We start from the raw sequence: 21,794 nt of genomic DNA, 5'->3' as shown, positions 1-21,794 counted from the left end.
GGGTCATAGGCTTAAGTTCTATAGAAGTTAATATTTAAGTCATTTTATCCATGACATTATATCAAAGTTTTTTTTTTATTCATTTTATTGTTAATATATAATATTCTCATTATGTTTAATCTATCGTCTGTTTGGCATCGATGTCGTTGCTTCAGAAAACATTGACCCACCAATGCTACATCAGAAAAACGGTGCTCCAGGAAATGCCTATTTGTTTGGAACCGTTTTTTCATAAAAAAAATTAAAAAAAAACCGTGTTCCAAGCCATGCATAGGAAATCGAGAAATGCGTGGTTTGGAGCAATGCCAAATTTGGTGTTTTCTCAGATTGCAGCTCATTGCTGCCAAATGAGGACGTGATGTGGTAGTGACATGGATTTCCTATGATGGGTACCAGTGCTGAAAACAGACATGGAACACTGGTACCAAATAGAAAGTGTTGCTTTTTCTCTAGGAAACATCCTACCTGGCAACAATGTTTCCAAACAGATAAAAAAAAGACATTGTTTTTTCAAAAAACGGTGCTTCCAAACCATACATCAAACGTATACCTAGTTTATCTATGGTTCCAACATATAAACTTCAGTTTGAATCGAAAATTTAACAGGGACAAATTCAGACCAAGGTATATCTTATCCAAATAAGATCTCTTGCTCAGGAAATAGAACTTCCCTTAAGGAAATTGGAAGCAATGCATGGGCTGATATGACTTATTGCATTAGTCCAATTAGTGTCCGTTTGGCAGGGCCTTCCCATGGCAGCGGATACAAGGTGTTGTATGGCTTGCAACAATCACTTTATGCTTAGTTTCACCGATTTAAGAAAGTATCACAGAGGATCAATTTTGAGGAGTCCCAAACAGACTTTACTTCTGAGCAGATTCAGAATCGGAATGGGTTATCCCAATTCCAACTGTTTGGTTGAGCAGAATCAGAATCTCATTCTCATTCCTGTTGGAATGGCATTTCCCCATTTGAGGGAATGGTCATTTCCTACCCCTCCCTTGGAAATGAAACCTCATTCTTGCTGATTTTAATTCTCAATCCCATTCCTGTCTGAACCAAACAAGCTATGGGAATAAACCATTTGATTCCGATTTCAAAGAATTCCAATTCCAATTCTGACTGAAAACCAAATAGACCCTAAATCTCCTAGAGGTATTATGTGTTGGAATTACTTAGAGACAAGTTATTGATCATGGTCATAAGACTTGCTACTGAGGGGGAGTTAGTATGTTGGAGGATAATGTTATGTATTAGAGATTTGTAGCCTAGGGAGACTTCTCTATGGTTGTATGACTTCGTTAGATATATTTTATGTGATTAGTATCGTAAGCCAATACATGCATGTTCTTGTACTTCACACATTGCTGCAGTGGATTGAATTCTAACTTACCTAGAGGGAAATCCAGATAAAGGAATTTTGTATAAGAGGCATGATCATTTGAAGGTAGAGAGGTCTACAATTGATGCAAACTGGGATGGGTCTCTGATAATAAAAGATTTATTCAAGATATTGTGCTTCTGTGGGCAAAATTAAAATATGGTACCCTAGAAGAGTAAGAAATGGTGTGGTGGCAAAAAGTCTAATGTGAATCTTGAGGCAGAGTATTGGGTTATGGGCCTTATGGCACATGGTCTGTTTGAGGCTCTATGATTTCAGCCTTTGTTGGGAGAATTAGATGCACCTGTTCAGATTCCTTTAGGTGTGCTCATAAAAATCCGATTCAAAACTGACAATCCAAATTGAAAAAATCTAGGTATTTGAACCGATCAATTTGGTTTTCTCAGAGATTCAATTTTTCAGTTTGATCTAGATTAACATAAGAAAAACCCTGTGATTAACCCAGCTAATTAGTCTATTTATAATATATTATAAATACCTAATTATTTCCAATTATTTGTGCTTGGTTTATTAGAAGTTTTGAATATTGAAGATTGATGTATTTTTAGAATAACTATTAGTTGTTTGGTTTATTTGGTTGTATGTAGATAAATTTTGTTGAAATGTTATTGTAGGCATTTGTTTTGTTGATGATGAAATATTAATTGGTTCTTTCTTTAAATTAGGGAAAGAATAGAAAAATATATATATATTTGCATGAAAATTACAACAAAAAGTGAAAAATCGATCAAGTGAAGCAGTTAACCGGTTCACCAGCTAATTATATACTAAACAAGAAATAACTAGTGGCACAAAAGGTTGGCTCCCACTAGCTAGTTACTTGCTCCAATGCAGATTATAACTTAAACCTAAAAATAATATAAATAATAGAACAAATGAGCATTTATTTTCGTTAATCATATACACCAAGTGATTCTCCTCTATTTTCCTAGGAAAATGAAACTCCTTACACAGTTGATAGAGTTCTTGTTGTAGATTATCTCATTGTTTTCAAAACCGGACCGAATCGAACAGTCGAATCAGAAAAACCGGAAACCGGTCACTTGACTGGTTCCATTTTCCTTCAAAACCGCTTTTTCCCTAAAAACCATTGATTTTGGTCAGTAAACCATTGAACTGTCTGATTAACCATTCGAACCATTCAAACCGTTCAAACAGTTTTGACCGTTTTTCAATTTTTTAATTTTGTTAATTTTTTTGTTAAAATGGGTTGGTCATTCAGGTTGAACGGTCAGACCGTTTGAACCGATAACCGGACCCCCTGACTGGTTCGACCACCGGTTCCTTTTTGAAAACCATGGATTATCTTGTCTACTCATTTACTTCTCATTGGTGCAACCAAAACGAAATTGTGTACCTCAGACTCTTCAAGTATAGCATTCCCATTGGTAATTTTCTTGAATTCTTTACACTTTTAGATCATTTCCTCATTGCTGCTGCTAGCGCACACACACACACATATATATATATATATAGTATTTACCAACAAACATCAATGAGACCAAAATTTAGATAAAATTCAAAACCCATATAAAAATATTTCATTTCATTTCTTTGTGCTTCTGCAATGACCTAGCTTTCTCAATTCTTGCATATCACTTGATGAGATAACCTTGAATTAAAGGATCAACTCACGTCACTTCTAAGGCTATTTTATGTGTAGGAATGCAAATGGATTGGATTCAGTAAAGGGTAATATCGGATCCAATTCGATAAGAAATTCAATTGATCTGAATTTGATAAGGATCCATCGGATTTTCAAGATTATGATTCTCAAATTTGAATATCATATCAGATATCCAATTTGAGTTTAACTGTAATAAAAAAAAATAAACTTTATAATATCCACTCTCTGCTGCCAACGGAGAGGCTTATCCAAAAATGAACTAAAACAGTCTCAATCTCTGAAGGCTTTTAAACAAGAATCGCCAGTCATCCCGAGAAATTGTACGCGTCAAAGCGAAAGAAATCTGTGAACCAAAAGTTTCCAAACTAATGCAAGGTTCCGGTTATGTTGATGATGATACAACTTCTATGGCACTGCCTAATGGCCAAGCTGCTTCAAGCAGGGAATTCCCATACTTCACTTGCTTCACTAATGTGATCTCCTGCCAAGGATCTAGAGCTGTCCAAGGGAATAACAGTAGCCAATATGAGAATATTAGAATCCTTAAATAATGCTTGCCAGAGAAAAGTAAGAATGAAATTTCAACAGTGGATGATCTGTAAATTTAACGTACCAAACCCATCTACAAGCAATGTGAACTGATAGACAAGGTCCATACATAGATAAGGCAAGTTATCCTTCTCAACAAGCGGATAGATAGACTCAGCATCAGCAAGTTTAGTTTCACAAGCACGTTTTGCAGCCTCCTCAAAATCCACAGGGCGGACTTTGGCAACTGGCTTGTTGGAATCTATAAAACCAGCCTGTGTATAGAAACACGATCCAGTCAGCATTAACACAAAGCAACAAATGTGATTATGATGATGATGATGATGATTATAGGAGTTCTCATGGGTCTAGATTATGAATGTCTAATTACCTCAGCAGCCCTGTCAAAGAAAAATGAGGCAACAAATAAATTTTTCTGTCCAACCCCACCACCACCATTCCATACTCCGCCAAACATGCACTTCATGTGTGTACATGATTCATTAACTTTGAGAGCCTTAAAAGCAGCCCCTCTGCACTCGTTAATGTTGGAACCAGATGCAGAGCTTGATACTTCATATACATGACCCCCATATTTGTAAGACCCTTGAAGAAGAAAAGAGGACATCATCTATTAGTTTTTTGGAGCAACCATTTGAAACCAAGGATCAAAATATCGGTACCAAGTATTGTCAGATAGTTCATATATGGATACGAATACATTTTGGAAACACATGGATACAAACAAAAAATATGGAAACGCTTAGATACGCTAGGAAATGCATACAAATCATATAAATATATTAATAAATAAATATAAATCTGAATCATATATGAATAAGGTAAACAGACGAGAAATGCACACTTTAATAGGTTATATGAAGAGAAACATTACAATAAAAAATATCAGGCCTTTAGAACATGTACGCATCATACAATAATTATCACTCTATTTCAATTTTATTAAATTTGTGGGAAATTTTATTTATATAACTATATTTTTAAAATAACAAACATGTTTTCATTTGTAACAAATAATTGTTTTATTTTACACAACCATTTAAGGTAGATAAAATAAATTATCTTTATAACTTTCGGTTTTATTAAATTTTTGGGGAAAATTAAATCTTAAATTATTTATTTTTGTTTTTATAATTATAATTTTTAATTTTTATTAATTTGTTGGAAAATTCATTTATTTAGCACTTCTATATAAATAATAAATATATTTTCATTTTTAACATATAAGTTATATGTAAAATAAAACATATAAATCATTAAACAAAATAAATTATTTTTATAATATTTAGTTTTTAATAACTTTTTAGGAAAAAATAAATATTAAGTTATTTATTTCATTTTTTATAACTACAACTCTATTTCAATTTTTATTAAAGTTCAAAAACAAACCAAAAGTGTTCAATATACAGCTTTGTCAAACTAGGCACCAATACGCTTCCATATTGATGTGTATGGGACCATATCCATTGATATAGTACAATATGGAGGCAAATCATACCAATATGCATGGCAATGGATACAAAGATGATATATCATATCAATATATACTTTAAACCTAAAGAACAAGAATAAAAGTATTTCAAAATTGGAAGACAACGAGCAGTAATCATCCCCTCTTAATTGCCATTATAGTTTCTGGCTGCCACAATTATTCACATAATTATCCCAATTACTCCAAAGAATGGATAATCAATACATTTCCTCACATTTAACCGTCTCTTTGAAGGAGGGGAGAAACAAGCTGTTCTTGAAATAATAGTAGGATGGACCATAAGGTTCTCAAATAGTAGGCATAATGGAAGGTCAGGAAGTTCATCTTGCTTGACGAGATCATTGAGATGACATTCAGTGGAGATTCATCATTTAATGACCGCAATAATTCAAAACATAATGAGCCAAGGCTTCATTCACCAAGGTAAAATGATGAGGAAGCATTGACGTTATGGACTTGGCTATTTTAGTTGTTAAGCTTGTTATATGCTAGATGCCTAGATCAGGCAGAGACAAGATGGTAACTATATGGTCTCTTTTTTCTTTCTTTCTTTCTTTCTTTCTTTCTTTCATTCATTCTTTTTTTTTTTATCGGTTACTATTACTTTAATAGCATAGAAAACTTACTCTATTTGTGTAACATGTAATCCAAAGACAATGAAAGGACCCCTAGGCAGCAGCAGCTGCCCAACCCCCTACCCCATTAGGGTATTATGTACAAGTCCATGGCTCTGACCTACTAAAATAAATTTTACTTGCTAAAACAACTCAACCAATTAGAACAACCAACTCCTAGAATATTTAGGAAAACCTGCTACTAATGTAACTAGGAAAACCCAATCCCAGTGCAATTAGGAAAGCTACTAATGACTCAAAAAAATAAAAATACTAACTATTGAAAAACCACAGCAGTAGCCCTGCATCAAAGATATATGGGAAATGAAGATATACATAGTACCATGATAGCCATTCAAAATGCATGGATTTTTAGAGCCTCCCACAGCCTTCAGAATCTCTGCTCGGGCTGCTAATAAACCATAGTTCAAGTAACTGCAATACAAAATGCAACATGTAAAGAGGCACATATTTAACAGGTCATTTTCAAAAAATCAAAGCCACAATAATTCAAAATATAAGGTTTCATTCAAAACAAAGTAAAAAAAAAAAAAAAAAATTGTCTTTCAAAATAACCAATGTATCTAATATGAAAAATTTGCCATTCAAGTAATCAGAAATGATAGGAGAAAAACTCTATCTAGCTTCTTAGGGCCTATTGGTGTTGGAAACTTGTTAAATGCAGAACTGTTAGCACGAAAACAAGTGTTAAAATTTTCTTCAACAGCTGACTAGAAAGAATTACATGTTGAAGGTGATTGTCTGGTGGTGATTAAGTAGATAACTTCAGATGAAGATGCACCATGGGTACTAGGATTCTTGGTTAGGGAAGTAAGGGCTCTAGCTACTAACTTGAATTGGTCATTCAAGTGGATCACTAGACCTGCAAATTCTTTGGCAGATATCAAGAAAAAGGGTCACAACAGATAAACTTGCATGGGACACTCCAGAACTGGAAGAAGATTGAATTTCTATATTGAGAATACAGAGCATACTACTGTTTTTGTTTGTAACCTGCTATCCACGTTTTGGATTGCAAGGGTTTTTTTCATATCCATAATGAAATCCACTTTAATGTTGTTTATTAAAAAATAACTAACCCAAGAATCATAACAGCAATTAGCATAGGAAGATGGAAAACCTGTGGACATAAAGATAATATTTGGTTCCTTTAAGAAACAGTTCTTTCACATATGAATCCTCCCCATTCTTTACAGCTGGAGCCTTTTCAGCAGCCTTCTCTGAGATTGCATATGCCATTTGGACAGATCCACCTCCAAGATCAATTACTCCCACTGTATCTGGGTATTTCTTTCCCAATCTTCCTAGTAGATAGTTTATGGTAGCCTGTACATTTAGAAGCAATTTCAGAAAATAATATAAAACTATAACCAATGAAAACTATTAAGCCTCAGTTTGGAAAGAGTACAAATACAAATATGTACAGTACAAATACATACAAAATACAAGGTTTTGTACTCTCATATTTGTATTTGTACTCTTTCCAAACTGAGCCTAAGATGCAGAAGAGAGTATACAGCAAGCAGGAATACATCATTGATATGTAATTCCTTAAAGATTATAAATGTTGGGAATAGGGAAACTTATGCTTTTTTGGCTAATGGAAACTTATGTTGATAATATCTCATGAATTGCAAGAGAATGAATGGGTAAAAGAACCTGAATTTTTTAAGAATAATAAAAAAAATATTAATAATAAGTACAAAGATGTAAAAAAAAGGTGCATTAAAAGAAAAACATTTTTCATTGGTAACTTTCCCTTTTATTCATTAAGGTTTAGGTTTGGCAAAAGTTTTAGCGCCAGCTGCCTACCTGACACACCCTCCCCCTTTATCCAGGCTTGGGTCCAGTAATGTAAGACAAGCTCACACTGGCGAAGTTGAGAGGCATGTCACCCAAAGAACTAGAAAAGGATGGGAAAAATGGCGGGGTGTATCTGAACTTTTATGTAACAGGCAAGTACTGCTTAGATTAAAAGGAAAATTCTGTAAAACGGTTATAAGGCCAGCTATGCATCTATGCTGTGTGGAGTAGAGTGTTTAACAGTCAAGAAACAACATGTCCAAAAAATGAGTGTGGCAGAAATGTGAATGCTAAGATGGATGAGTGGAAAAACTAGAAAGGATAGGATCAGGAATGAAGTTGACCATACTCCTAGGTTCCTATACCTATAAGCCGGTTCGAAGACCATCAACAGCACCTGTTAGAAGAAGTGATTTGTTATACAAGTTGAAGGGGCTAGAAGGTCTAGGGGTAGACCAAAAAGGACATGGGTGGAAGTAGTAAGAAATGATTAAAGCACTAATAATTTAACAATGGATATATATGGCATTAAATAGAATGGATTGGCGAAACAGGATTGATGTAGCCGACCCCATATAGTTGGGATAAGGCATGGATGATGATGATGATGATGATAACTTTCACTTTTTATTGGATATGATAAAGAACAAGAATGTCGCCGTGTCTGCTTGGGCATAATGAAGAAAAATCTGCCAGAAGTAAAAGTACTTACGAGACTCCAATCCAGGTGCTCAAAATGGTCTCAAATCAGGTTTATTTTCAGTTAGTCTTTCTAGCATGGTCTGATCAGACCTACCAGTTCCTCCTTCCCAAGTAAGACTACTTGGGGCAATGCGGCCCCCTTAAATACCAAGTTCTTTACCTGAGTGATAGCATGGGAGAAAAGTCTAACCAAAGAAATGCTGGTGACAGAGGGAGCAAATCTTCCTGACATGTCATGTCAACCCAGAACCCAAGACATATAGCCACCCCTTCACTGCAGTTTCTCTTCTAGAATCTGGTGGCACTTCAGCAAGGTTATTTCCTTCCACTGGTGCTCCCCCTGTTTTGTTTCAGCTTTATTAGCAGAATGGCGCATCTTTGGGGTGAACAAAAAAGGCAAATGTTTAATGGCCGGTTGTCCCTTTGGCAACTCTTTGGGCTATCTGGCTTGAAAGGCACTCTAGAATAATTTATCAAAAAAGAAATCTGGATGGGGGGTATCAGGGTAATCAATGTAGTTGTTGAGGAGATCATAAGTTGGTTGTCCAGTCTAAATGTTCAAAGAAACTCTCTCTTCCTCTTTTTTTGGCTGTTGACTTTTTTTGGAATCCTTAATTCGGTTGTGCATATGTACCATAACTTATAGACATCAATTCCTTTAGTTTTTTCCACTTTCATTTAGTCACTTAAAAGAAAACAATGTTATTTGTTGTCTTCTTCATTGCCTCTACTATTTTTATACTACTAACTTCTTTACCTATCTTCGCCCAAAAAGGTGCAGGAACCTTTGTGACTTCTCACCACAATTGATGTTGTGGTACATGCTCCAAGTAAATTTGTTTAAATAACTAATATAACTAATAATTAATACCTTGATTTATAAGGAATGAAAATTGAGAATAGAAAACTGGAAAAAGAAAACACCAATCCAAATGATGAACTCTACGGATTACTAAGGACTGAGAAATTAAATGAATCTTGAAAAGGGCTATGCACCTAAAGAAAGAAAGAAGTCATAAAGATTCATAATCCTCTCTTTACAGCCTCCCAAGGTCAATCATCGTTACATTTAAGATTGTATAGCAGGATTTCATCTAGAACAGAATAATTATTCCTTCATCGTCCACGAGGTAGTTTGTTTTTGCAATCTATGATTCTGTATGTATGATCTCAAGGTATGAATGTATGTAGAGTGAAGTTCAAAACAGCATACCCACTGATAGGTACCTTCCTGAGTTCCACCCAGAACAGTGACCCACTCTGGTTTTGACTTCAAGGAACTTTTGTTGACAAGCAAATCCCTGACCTAAGGAACAAAGTATTTTAAGCCATGAGGGGAGGGGGTACATATTCAAGTGTTTATAAAAAAAAAAAAAAAAAAAAAAAGGCAATATAAACACATGCATCTACACACATAATTCATAAAAAGAAAGGGGAAAAACATGAGATTTACCGCTTGCAAAATTCTATCTGAAGTATCACCTTCCAATGCCCTCAGGCCTGCCGTTGCCTGAATATACATTGGAGTCAATCAGAGTGGACAACAGGTAACAGGTATGGAAGAATTGCATAGATTAAATATTTTATAACAAAAGATATCATAAAATACACACCCCAACTCTGACCGGTGTCTTGTTACGCAACTCTTTAGGAACAACATTTTCTGCCTGCTGCAAAAGAGATAGCAGAGAATCTGCAGCCTTCTCGGGAGCATTGGCATATGCACTCAAACCTGGTTTTGTCTGCAACAACAATGAACATAATAGACTTGGAAAAACATGCACACTAGATCAATATATGCACGTAAATCATAGGATGGGCCTCATAAATGTTGACATGAAAACATCCTCATTAATCTCTAATTGTGGGGCCTAAAATAAGTGAAAACAGGCAGCATTCAGATAACAGGGCAAGAAGCTAGAAACAGAGAGAAAAAAGAGCATTTTTCTAAAGGGTCATTTACTAAAATACCCCTATAATTTTATGAATTTACTAAAACATCCTCTGTAGTTTGCAATCAATTTACTTAATCAACACATCCATTCAAATAAATTTAATCGAAACAAATTAAAAACAAAAAAAAAATACCATTTTTACACCTAATAAAACACAGACAATCAGTATTTTTCTGTATTTGGTCAAAAAAGTATTAGGGGTACTTTTGGAATAAACAAGGATCCATACTCTTGAACATTTTCCACTCAGTTTAGGGGTAATTTTGGAATAAACAACCATGTTCCATGCCCTTAAACATTTTCCATTTAGCATAGGTGATCATTTACTATTTTCATAGGGCAAGGCAAATAGTTCATAATGAAAGGTTGATTAAATAAAATTATTGTAAAATATAGTCTATAGTGGATAGGATAGGCTAACTATAGGGGTGATCTAGTAAATGACCCTTTTTCTAAATAGAAAAAAAATATATAATGGTCATCTTGCCATGGGGCCAATAACTGGCCAGGCAAGTAACAGCATTATATTTATATGATAATAAAAGATTTTTAGAAGGGATAAAAGTTTCTATGTCTCAACACAAACATATTATTGAATTAACACAGAAAACCTAGCGGACAAGACCGAAAGCAGAAAGCTGTTGTCAAAATCAGAAGCAGGAAAACAGTAGAAACTAGAAATCAAGGGGTTTTTCTTTTTCGGAAAAATACGGATAGGACCGATGCATATTTTTTATTTCCACTACAAGGCTATTAACGTTCAAAATTTAACAACCCATGGTAATAGTCTACACCCTATCACCAACGCCCGCCCGTGAATTGGCATCAATTCCGAGCTGGCACCTACTTTACGCCTACAAACCCTGGGCTGAACCGTCATTCTCTCTCATGCAAAAAATAGGGTCTACCATAGTTATCCGAGAATCTTCTCTAAACCCATTGCATTAAAACGAGCAAATTCCGTTATCCAAAGTTCCAAACACAAGACGTAGGTTTTTAGTTCAAGTATAGTTGTTCTAAAGGAGCCAAAGAAATGAAGAAGCGGTACAATGCCAACCTCAGGACGTCATTCTAGTTTCTAAATGAGCTAATAAATTAGCACGAGCTCACCTGTACGAAGAGCTCTAGAACGTTTCCAATGGGAAGGAGATTCAGAGTTTTGTCGAAGCAAAACACGTGTACTCTGCTACCAGAGCTTCCGGCGTCAAATATTACCGCATAATTCCTGGATTCCCGGAGCTCGAGCAAGCCCCTACGCTCGAGACGAACATGGTCGGATTCGACGGAGAGGAGACCGTCGGAAGGTGATCGCGGCGTGAGAAAGAGAACGAAAGAGATAAGAAGGAGCGAGACAGAGGCGAGAAGCATTATGCCCCTCAGCCTGTCGGAGAAGGAACCTTGCTGTATCGACCGCTTCAGCATTATCTCCACTTGGTCTGGATCGGGGAGGGGATGGATCAGTGAGTCTGCAAACTTGGCCAGCTCTCTCCTCTTCCGGTGAACGGATAAAATAAGGGAGAGAAGGATTGAATGAAAATGTCGTACGAGAGAGACAAAGATTGCTGTCCGGGCCCGCTGAACAGCTAATCTTTCTCTCTCTCCCTAAGTTCATCCCCCCAGTCCCTATCAGAGTACATGCGCTGATGTACATCCCCCGTCCGATGCAGAGGCAGACAGTAGAAGATGCTGAAACTCGATACAGCAAGATTCCTTTCCAGATAAGCTGCAGATAACGTGGACCCATGTGTTTAATGACACGTGCTGCTTAAAATATCTTCTGTACAATTGTCTAAAATTCATCATAACTTTTCGCCATTTAAACTCAGCATGATTTTTTAAAACGTCACAAAACCATCAGTTTTAAAAACTCACCGTCCCTTAGAACATTGTTAGTAATGACCAACAGTTGTCCATCTCAACGTAAATACAATTTTTGTTACCAAATTGCCCCTAAACGGCGAGTCAGGCTTCTTAAATAATCCTTCTGCATGTAATTTTTTTTACCTAGTGATAGTAATTTCTTATTACTTCTATTCCCCCACTTGGTTTTTTTCCATTCTCCCGTTGCATCCAATCCTCGAATTCATCTCTACATCACCTTTGTAGCCCCGTGAACCAAATTCGGAGATTGATTCTCAACTGGCCAATACAAAGCGCATGTCAAACTCAAATTTCTAGTGCCTGACTGCCAATCGAAGGAAAATAATGAAAATGCAAACTTGAAGACTGCAGTTGGAGAGTTCCGTGAAACCCTAAACCTCTCAATGTCCATCTACTCCGTATTCTTCTTTTTGGCTCTAGCTCTAGGGTTTTTGGGTGTGGTTCATTACTCATTTTGGGCAGTTGTTGAAGGGATTACAGATTCATCACATGGATGGCCGAACCATACAGGGTGGCTGGGTGAAATTTTAAAAATTTGTTTATCCCATCTAGGAATCGTATTCCCTAATTTAGAAAAACTGCACTTTTCAATGTTCGTTCTTGAAACAAACTTGATCAAATCTGAAACCAATATTAGGGAGAGAAATACTTGATACGGAATCCACGCAAAAAGTTCCTCCCAATGTAGGTGTTCACGCCTAAAGAGAGTACCAAATCCTCTCTCCACTGAAGATGACATAGCTTAGGGTGAGGCAAAATCAGCAAGTAGTTCTTCAGCAAGAACCTTAGATTCTTCAGCCATAATCGAACAGGGTAGTGACAACAGTTTCAAAATTGTTTCTTCCACTAAGAAACAATATCAAGATCGAATCTTGATCACTCTAAGAAGTAGAGATCGAACAGGGTAGGGCAGCAAGAGCAGAGAGAGAGAGAGAACTGGAAGCAGAAAGCAGTCAAACTGTAGATATTTGTTTCAGTTTGCCCTTCTCTTTATATATAACCCTTAAATAGTCAATCTCCTAATTTTATTAGGAATTTCTTTATCCAAATCTTTATTTGGATCTGAACTCTTTAAGTGATAAGGAAAGTCCCTTATCTTATCTGTAGATCAAGATCAGCTACTCCTAATCAAATTAGAAGTTTCTTTATCCAAATCTCTATTTGGATCTAGACTCTTTAAGTGGATAAGATTTATTCTCTTATCCTTATCTGTTGATCCATACTCAGATTCGCTCCTATTTAATTAATCCAATTAACCTAATTCGAAATGGGATTTAGGCTCATTAAGCTTTCAGGCTCACTTCCTTTTTACTACTAGCTAGCTTGGCTCTCTTTGTATGGTGTGAGACCCTATCATTGATCTCCACATTAGCCACATGGGCTCATCCTATCCTCTGTTACAAGGCCTGGCCGAATTCACTACTGAATACAGCGAACCCCTGAGTCCATCAATATGGGCTCTTAATGGGCCCAACATTTACACTAAATGGTCATTGGGTCCAGCCATCTTATGAAGGCCCAAGGACTGTAGGCAGACGTGAGATTAGTCCATCAGGTTTATTATCCTTAAATGGTCTTGCACTTAACATCTCAGTCCATAATGATCAAACACTACCCAACAAGAGAGGACCTCTCCCTCGGCTATAAGGTACAATGTTGCACTCTCTAGTCACATGGATCCCGAAAATTAAAACATTTTGCAAATATTTTGTGAAACCATATATTGCAAAACAAATTTCAACACTTTGAAATCAACTACCGATAGTTTAGGTTTCCATCAGAGAGAAACCATTCCCCGATCATTCATTTTGTCCGACAAAGGGGCTGATCCTGTCACTATGATCACCCACTCAGGTGAATTCTCGGACTATCCCAATATACTTAGGTTTTGACCCCCTTTATGGATCTCATTGATTGGCATATCAAAGACAGCCCAATCCGACACCTAGTGCAGTACCATAATCGAGTCTAGGGGGTCAGGTGTAACATTTCAATTTTGCCCATCTATCTCTAAGGTACAGGGCAATACTGGAATTTGGTCTGGTTTAGGGTTTCAAGCAAAGCCACATTGTATGTACTTCAGGTCTCACCCTAACAACTGAGACAACCCACCCCAACCAACTTGGCGGCACATCAGTATCAGCCTTGGCAAGATAAATCTCCCCAAATCTATCCAACGGTTGTGAAAATTCTAAACTAACACAAGTCTTATAAGTGTCTAATTTAAGGATATTACACAAAAACAAACCAATATAAATGAATCAAATATATACTTTACTCATTTATAATAAAATGTCATAACGTACGTCAAACTAAGTGGAACTAAAAACATACACTGCCTAACAGTTGTATCCCATAAAGAATTCTCGTTGGTGCTTCATGTCCCTTGAACTTTGATGCTCTATAGAATCTTGTCCAACACTTCAAGCAACCTCCTCTTCTCGATACATCCACTCAATGCTGATACATATACCAAGAAATTCATCTGGCTCAATCCGTCTATCCTCAAATGACTTCAGGCTCTTCCTCTATGGGTTGAATGCTTCTCTATTTTGTTGCGATGCCTACCGGTCCTTAGGTAATGATTTTATTCCTAATTTTAACATCCACACTCAGTAAGCAAGCTGAGTGTGAAGAACTTGCAGGTCGTGTGGAAACATTGAAAGAGGATAACAGTACAATTAGAGAAGAGTTGGAACGTTTACGGGAGGAATGTGAGAAGCTAACATCAAAAAATGCGTCTAGAAACTTAAGAAACATCAGGGACAAAAGTCTGGAGTAAATGACCTTGATGGCAATCCTGATGCTAAACGGTTGAAGGCACCAAACCAGGAACCACCTTGTTAAAAGCGAACTGTATCAGATTTCAGAATCCAGATTCGGATTCATATACGGATGTGGAAAAACAAAAGTCCAGATCAAAGCAGGACCGTCCAGGAGAAGAATCTGGATTGGACGGCCCAAGTTTTCAGTAGTGCTGATGATCTCATCTAGTTGTTGTGGGTCTACAACCAAACCAGACGGGCAGCTGGAAACATTAACAAAGGGTAAAATTGTAATTTAATAACATCCGTTAATTTATCTACTGACATGGTGGTTTTTGTATGTTCTGAAAAGCTACGATGAATTTAAAAGAAAGAGTGAAAAGTCAGGATGAATTTTAGATAATTTCTTTAATTTTTTTAATTTAAAAGAAATTGAATAAAAGACCACAAACTAAAAGCAGAAAATCAGAACCTCCACTGAGGGCCCATACATATCCTTAGGGTGCGTGAAATCGATGCTGCAGATAACGTGGACCCATGTATTTTATATATTTTAAGAGATTGATAAAAAACGACAAACTAAAAGCAGAAAATCAGACCCTCCGGCCCCATAAATATATTTATATATTTATATTATAAAATATGTGTATATATATTTAGGGTGTGTTAATTGGTGTAAAAGTACATGATGATGTTTTATATTACACCGTAAAATATGTATATAAATGAATATATTTATATTCATTTATCATGTAAAACTTTATTTTATTCAAATGCCAAAATGGAATTTTACATTGATTTTGATTTACATTCCTCCTGATAAAATCAAATCAACATAAATATTTACATCGTTTTCAAAGGCAGATAGGTACAGTATGAACATGATTAACATAACAATAAAAATTTAGACTTAAATTTTTTGTTTAAAACAATCTTATTAGCTAACAAATCAGCGGGACCTAACCTCCTTATAACTGTGAGAGATAATTATTGGGGAGCCGGTGATAATTGACACAAGGCTAGACTCAATGATGGCCGGAGAGAAGTATTTGTCACAGCATAAATAGCTTATAATTCAGCCAATGAAAAAGATATTTCCACACACCATCTTTCCATTATAGTAGCCGTCCACATAATTGATTGATCACCCTCCGCTTTGTCATAGCTAAGCTTAAACCATTAAGTTGGAGGAGTCTCTCCCAAAATCATCCAGATTTGGGTCAGGATACATCCGTTATCCGTAGTGGCGTAGTCGACGTTTCACTGCGGAATTAAGATTGAAAATTCGAAGCCTGTGGCCGAGTTGGGCGCCATTCGTGATGGAATTATTGACCCGAAAGTAGCGATACAAATAGATTATATTGGATTTGAATCAGGGTATATTTAAATTTGATTTGACATTGTTCATATTGGATCTGATCCAATCAGATCTTATAGGCCTCAATTTAAATTTGAATTCTATTGGTAAGTTGGATCTTTGAATTTGATCCAATTCGATTTATTTTCTTTAAAAATTAATAAATTATTAAAAAGTAAAATATACCAATTTAAATAAACAAAAAACAAAATTTTCAAATGCTCTTTTAATTATTTTCATCATATATATACAGGTTTTTTATAAAAAATAAATAATATAACAAATTTATAAATTACAATATAAATAATTAACATGTATATATATGTATGATATATATTTATATTTATAAATACATAACATATGTCGGATCAGGTAGGGGTGATCCGAATCCGATCTGATTTTTTATCGAGTCCTATTATTTGATCTGAAGATCTAAACATGAGTGATCCGAATTCGACCAAATAGGATCGGACCGGGTCATGATCCAATCCATTTGCACCCCTACTATTAATTGCATGTTCGATCCAATCGGATCTGACAGATATATATCGATCTGAATTTGAATCCAATCGGGAAGTTAGATATTCAGATCTTATCTGATCCGATTTGTTTTCTTTAAAATTTGATAAATTATTAAAATAAAAATAAAATGTACCAATTTAAATAAAGAAAAACAAAAGTACAAGTGTTTTTTAATTATTTTCATCATATATATACATGTTTTTCATAAAAAATATAAATGATTTTACAATTTTACAAAAGTATAATATAAATAATATATTTATACATAAATAACATACATATATGTATTATATATATTTATATAAATAAATATATAGCATATATATCAGATCAGGTAGGGGTGATCCAAATCCAATCCGATTTCTAATCGGATCCTATTATCTGATTCGATCCAATCTAAAGATACGAACTGGGGTTATTTGAATCCGACAAAATAGGATCGGATCTCAAATCAAATCATATCCATTTACACCCCTACCCGAAAGGCCAAATAAAGAGTTTATATGCTATCATGTTCCTTTACAAATTCTCTGACGCCCTGATGTGTCAAGATTTCCAAGCCACGCTTAAGAGTTAAGAGGGCTGCTTTATGATGGTTCTCAAGTCCCCCAGCTCGGTCCATCACCTCTTGGGACTAGTTTGCAGACCTCATCCTCTCCCATTTCTTCAACAACTAACACTACCAAAAGACCTTAGTCATGCTCATGGAAATTAAGCAAAAATCCAAGAAATCCCTCCATAACTATATATAATGCTTTAACGACGAGGCCGTTGAAGTCAAAGATCTCGATCAATCCCTTGGCACCCTCATCCTTCAACTTCTCACTTGCAAAGAGGCCACATTTTAACATGGTAAAGTTCTTATCAAAAGCAAAGAAATATATCAATGCAAAAGAGGCTGAGGCTAGTAAATGGGCATACAAGAAGATGAAGGACAAAAATAAGTCAAGGCCTGGCAGCTTACATAAAAAGGACAAATCTAAACAGATTACACCATCATATGAGAGCTATACTTCCCTTAACACTACTTGACCTATATCCTTGTGCAGGTCAAGAACCAAGAGTTCATGCAATATCCCTCCAAGATGAAAAAGAACCCAAGAAAGGGGAACCAAGACAAGTACTGTAAGTACTACCATGGTGTCAGTCATAACACGGATGAATGCCATAAGTTGAAAAATGAAATTTAAACCCTTATTAGCCATACAAAACCCATGAAAATCAACCCCAAATTGAGGAGAGTCCTTTCACCAACAAATCTGAACTGACGGGGTACAAATTTAATTTTCTTCTGGTTGAACTGCAAACAAACAAAGCCTAAAGATCAAAGTATACCTTGGGATTGGAAAAGCATATCAAAGAGGCTTAGAACATTCATCGAGCGCTATTTTGAAAAGTATTCTTAGGCTGACTGACATCGAGTTGGAAGACCCCTTGATTCCATTCATATCAAACTTAAGAATGCCCACCAATTAACCCTCTGGGTTGCATCACTCTAAACAACCAATAGACCTTTTCAATTACTACAAAGTAAAGAAATTAATAACAGACCTTTTTTTCTATTCTTTCATATGGCGAATGATTGAATGTATTGAACACAAACCGAAAACATATGGTCAAGGATTTATGTCCTAGTTTTGGCGTATATATTGATACTTTGAACCTTGAAAATGGTCCCTAGTTTTGGCGTCATCACATCATCAACTCCTTATTGCTCTACGAATTATATCTAAAAGAACTTAGGAAAAAAGGTGCAACAACTTGTGTTGTGCCTACAGGAATCTAAGCTTTAGGTTGAGATGGGCTGGACAGTATCTTAGGTTGAACATTAGGGCTATGTTTATCCTCCCAATTAAGCTCATCAAAATTCAATCCCTTTATAATTGGATCAAAATTAATGCACTCAAATCTGAAACCAGTAAGATATGAATCCATCAATAATCTTACAATTTATTACTGAAGTTGGTTTGAGGGTTGTGCTTTTAGTTTTTTACTGAAGGGTCATAGGCTTAAGTTCTATAGAAGTTAATATTTAAGTCATTTTATCCATGACATTATATCAAAGTTTTTTTTTATTCATTTTATTGTTAATATATAATATTCTCATTATGTTTAATCTATCGTCTGTTTGGCATCGATGTCGTTGCTTCAGAAAACATTGACCCACCAATGCTACATCAGAAAAACGGTGCTCCAGGAAATGCCTATTTGTTTGGAACCGTTTTTTCATAAAAAAAAATAAAAAAAAAAACCGTGTTCCAAGCCATGCATAGGAAATCGAGAAATGCGTGGTTTGGAGCAATGCCAAATTTGGTGTTTTCTCAGATTGCAGCTCATTGCTGCCAAATGAGGACGTGATGTGGCAGTGACATGGATTTCCTATGATGGGTACCAGTGCTGAAAACAGACATGGAACACTGGTACCAAATAGAAAGTGTTGCTTTTTTCTCTAGGAAACATCCTACCTGGCAACAATGTTTCCAAACAGATAAAAAAAAGACATTGTTTTTTCAAAAAACGGTGCTTCCAAACCATACATCAAACATATACCTAGTTTATCTATGGTTCCAACATATAAACTTCAGTTTGAATCGAAAATTTAACAGGGACAAATTCAGACCAAGGTATATCTTATCCAAATAAGATCTCTTGCTCAGGAAATAGAACTTCCCTTAAGGAAATTGGAAGCAATGCATGGGCTGATATGACTTATTGCATTAGTCCAATTAGTGTCCGTTTGGCAGGGCCTTCCCATGGCAGCGGATACAAGGTGTTGTATGGCTTGCAACAATCACTTTATGCTTAGTTTCACCGATTTAAGAAAGTATCACAGAGGATCAATTTTGAGGAGTCCCAAACAGACTTTACTTCTGAGCAGATTCAGAATCGGAATGGGTTATCCCAATTCCAACTGTTTGGTTGAGCAGAATCAGAATCTCATTCTCATTCCTGTTGGAATGGCATTTCCCCATTTGAGGGAATGGTCATTTCCTACCCCTCCCTTGGAAATGAAACCTCATTCTTGCTGATTTTAATTCTCAATCCCATTCCTGTCTGAACCAAACAAGCTATGGGAATAAACCATTTGATTCCGATTTCAAAGAATTCCAATTCCAATTCTGACTGAAAACCAAATAGACCCTAAATCTCCTAGAGGTATTATGTGTTGGAATTACTTAGAGACAAGTTATTGATCATGGTCATAAGACTTGCTACTGAGGGGGAGTTAGTATGTTGGAGGATAATGTTATGTATTAGAGATTTGTAGCCTAGGGAGACTTCTCTATGGTTGTATGACTTCGTTAGATATATTTTATGTGATTAGTATCGTAAGCCAATACATGCATGTTCTTGTACTTCACACATTGCTGCAGTGGATTGAATTCTAACTTACCTAGAGGGAAATCCAGATAAAGGAATTTTGTATAAGAGGCATGATCATTTGAAGGTAGAGAGGTCTACAATTGATGCAAACTGGGATGGGTCTCTGATAATAAAAGATTTATTCAAGATATTGTGCTTCTGTGGGCAAAATTAAAATATGGTACCCTAGAAGAGTAAGAAATGGTGTGGTGGCAAAAAGTCTAATGTGAATCTTGAGGCAGAGTATTGGGTTATGGGCCTTATGGCACATGGTCTGTTTGAGGCTCTATGATTTCAGCCTTTGTTGGGAGAATTAGATGCACCTGTTCAGATTCCTTTAGGTGTGCTCATAAAAATCCGATTCAAAACTGACAATCCAAATTGAAAAAATCTAGGTATTTGAACCGATCAATTTGGTTTTCTCAGAGATTCAATTTTTCAGTTTGATCTAGATTAACATAAGAAAAACCCTGTGATTAACCCAGCTAATTAGTCTATTTATAATATATTATAAATACCTAATTATTTCCAATTATTTGTGCTTGGTTTATTAGAAGTTTTGAATATTGAAGATTGATGTATTTTTAGAATAACTATTAGTTGTTTGGTTTATTTGGTTGTATGTAGATAAATTTTGTTGAAATGTTATTGTAGGCATTTGTTTTGTTGATGATGAAATATTAATTGGTTCTTTCTTTAAATTAGGGAAAGAATAGAAAAATATATATATATTTGCATGAAAATTACAACAAAAAGTGAAAAATCGATCAAGTGAAGCAGTTAACCGGTTCACCAGCTAATTATATACTAAACAAGAAATAACTAGTGGCACAAAAGGTTGGCTCCCACTAGCTAGTTACTTGCTCCAATGCAGATTATAACTTAAACCTAAAAATAATATAAATAATAGAACAAATGAGCATTTATTTTCGTTAATCATATACACCAAGTGATTCTCCTCTATTTTCCTAGGAAAATGAAACTCCTTACACAGTTGATAGAGTTCTTGTTGTAGATTATCTCATTGTTTTCAAAACCGGACCGAATCGAACAGTCGAATCAGAAAAACCGGAAACCGGTCACTTGACTGGTTCCATTTTCCTTCAAAACCGCTTTTTCCCTAAAAACCATTGATTTTGGTCAGTAAACCATTGAACTGTCTGATTAACCATTCGAACCATTCAAACCGTTCAAACAGTTTTGACCGTTTTTCAATTTTTTAATTTTTGTTAATTTTTTTGTTAAAATGGGTTGGTCATTCAGGTTGAACGGTCAGACCGTTTGAACCGATAACCGGACCCCCTGACTGGTTCGACCACCGGTTCCTTTTTGAAAACCATGGATTATCTTGTCTACTCATTTACTTCTCATTGGTGCAACCAAAACGAAATTGTGTACCTCAGACTCTTCAAGTATAGCATTCCCATTGGTAATTTTCTTGAATTCTTTACACTTTTAGATCATTTCCTCATTGCTGCTGCTAGCGCACACACACACACACATATATATATATATAAGTATTTACCAACAAACATCAATGAGACCAAAATTTAGATAAAATTCAAAACCCATATAAAAATATTTCATTTCATTTCTTTGTGCTTCTGCAATGACCTAGCTTTCTCAATTCTTGCATATCACTTGATGAGATAACCTTGAATTAAAGGATCAACTCACGTCACTTCTAAGGCTATTTTATGTGTAGGAATGCAAATGGATTGGATTCAGTAAAGGGTAATA

At 35.6% G+C, this 21,794-nt stretch overlaps 1 protein-coding gene across 1 annotated transcript; it reads right to left on the bottom strand.

The window, feature by feature from the left end:
- Window positions 1–3,101: 3,101 nt before the first annotated feature.
- On the bottom strand, window positions 3,102–11,985 carry LOC148869788 (putative apyrase 1). The gene is made up of 9 exons (XM_088969491.1): window positions 11,277–11,985; window positions 9,825–9,953; window positions 9,665–9,721; window positions 9,425–9,517; window positions 6,827–7,032; window positions 6,029–6,120; window positions 3,950–4,164; window positions 3,644–3,833; window positions 3,102–3,528 (listed from the first exon to the last, which is right to left on the bottom strand). The coding sequence occupies exons 1-9, from the start codon at window positions 11,586–11,588 to the stop codon at window positions 3,413–3,415; spliced, it is 1,410 nt and encodes a 469-aa protein (XP_088825617.1). The 5' UTR covers window positions 11,589–11,985; the 3' UTR covers window positions 3,102–3,412.
- Window positions 11,986–21,794: the final 9,809 nt, after the last annotated feature.

Source organism: Nelumbo lutea, chromosome 2 (genome assembly GCF_056320005.1).
Source record: "Nelumbo lutea isolate HS-2025 chromosome 2, American lotus-T2T, whole genome shotgun sequence".
NCBI lineage: Eukaryota > Viridiplantae > Streptophyta > Magnoliopsida > Proteales > Nelumbonaceae > Nelumbo > Nelumbo lutea.
Note: the sequence above shows the minus strand (reverse complement) of the source record. Positions and strands in the feature narration are given on the sequence as shown.

What these genes read in the sequence shown, in the direction of transcription:
- LOC148869788 (XM_088969491.1), bottom strand. Translation starts at nt 11,588, where the DNA reads ATGCTGAAGCGGTCGATACAGCAAGGTTCCTTCTCCGACAGGCTGAGG. An exon ending in AGACACCGGTCAGAGTTGGG is followed by an intron (nt 9,722 to 9,824) that starts GTGTGTATTTTA and finishes ATGTATATTCAG; the next exon opens with GCAACGGCAGGCCTGAGGGC. An exon ending in TCTTTGACAGGGCTGCTGAG is followed by an intron (nt 3,834 to 3,949) that starts GTAATTAGACAT and finishes TTCTATACACAG; the next exon opens with GCTGGTTTTATAGATTCCAA.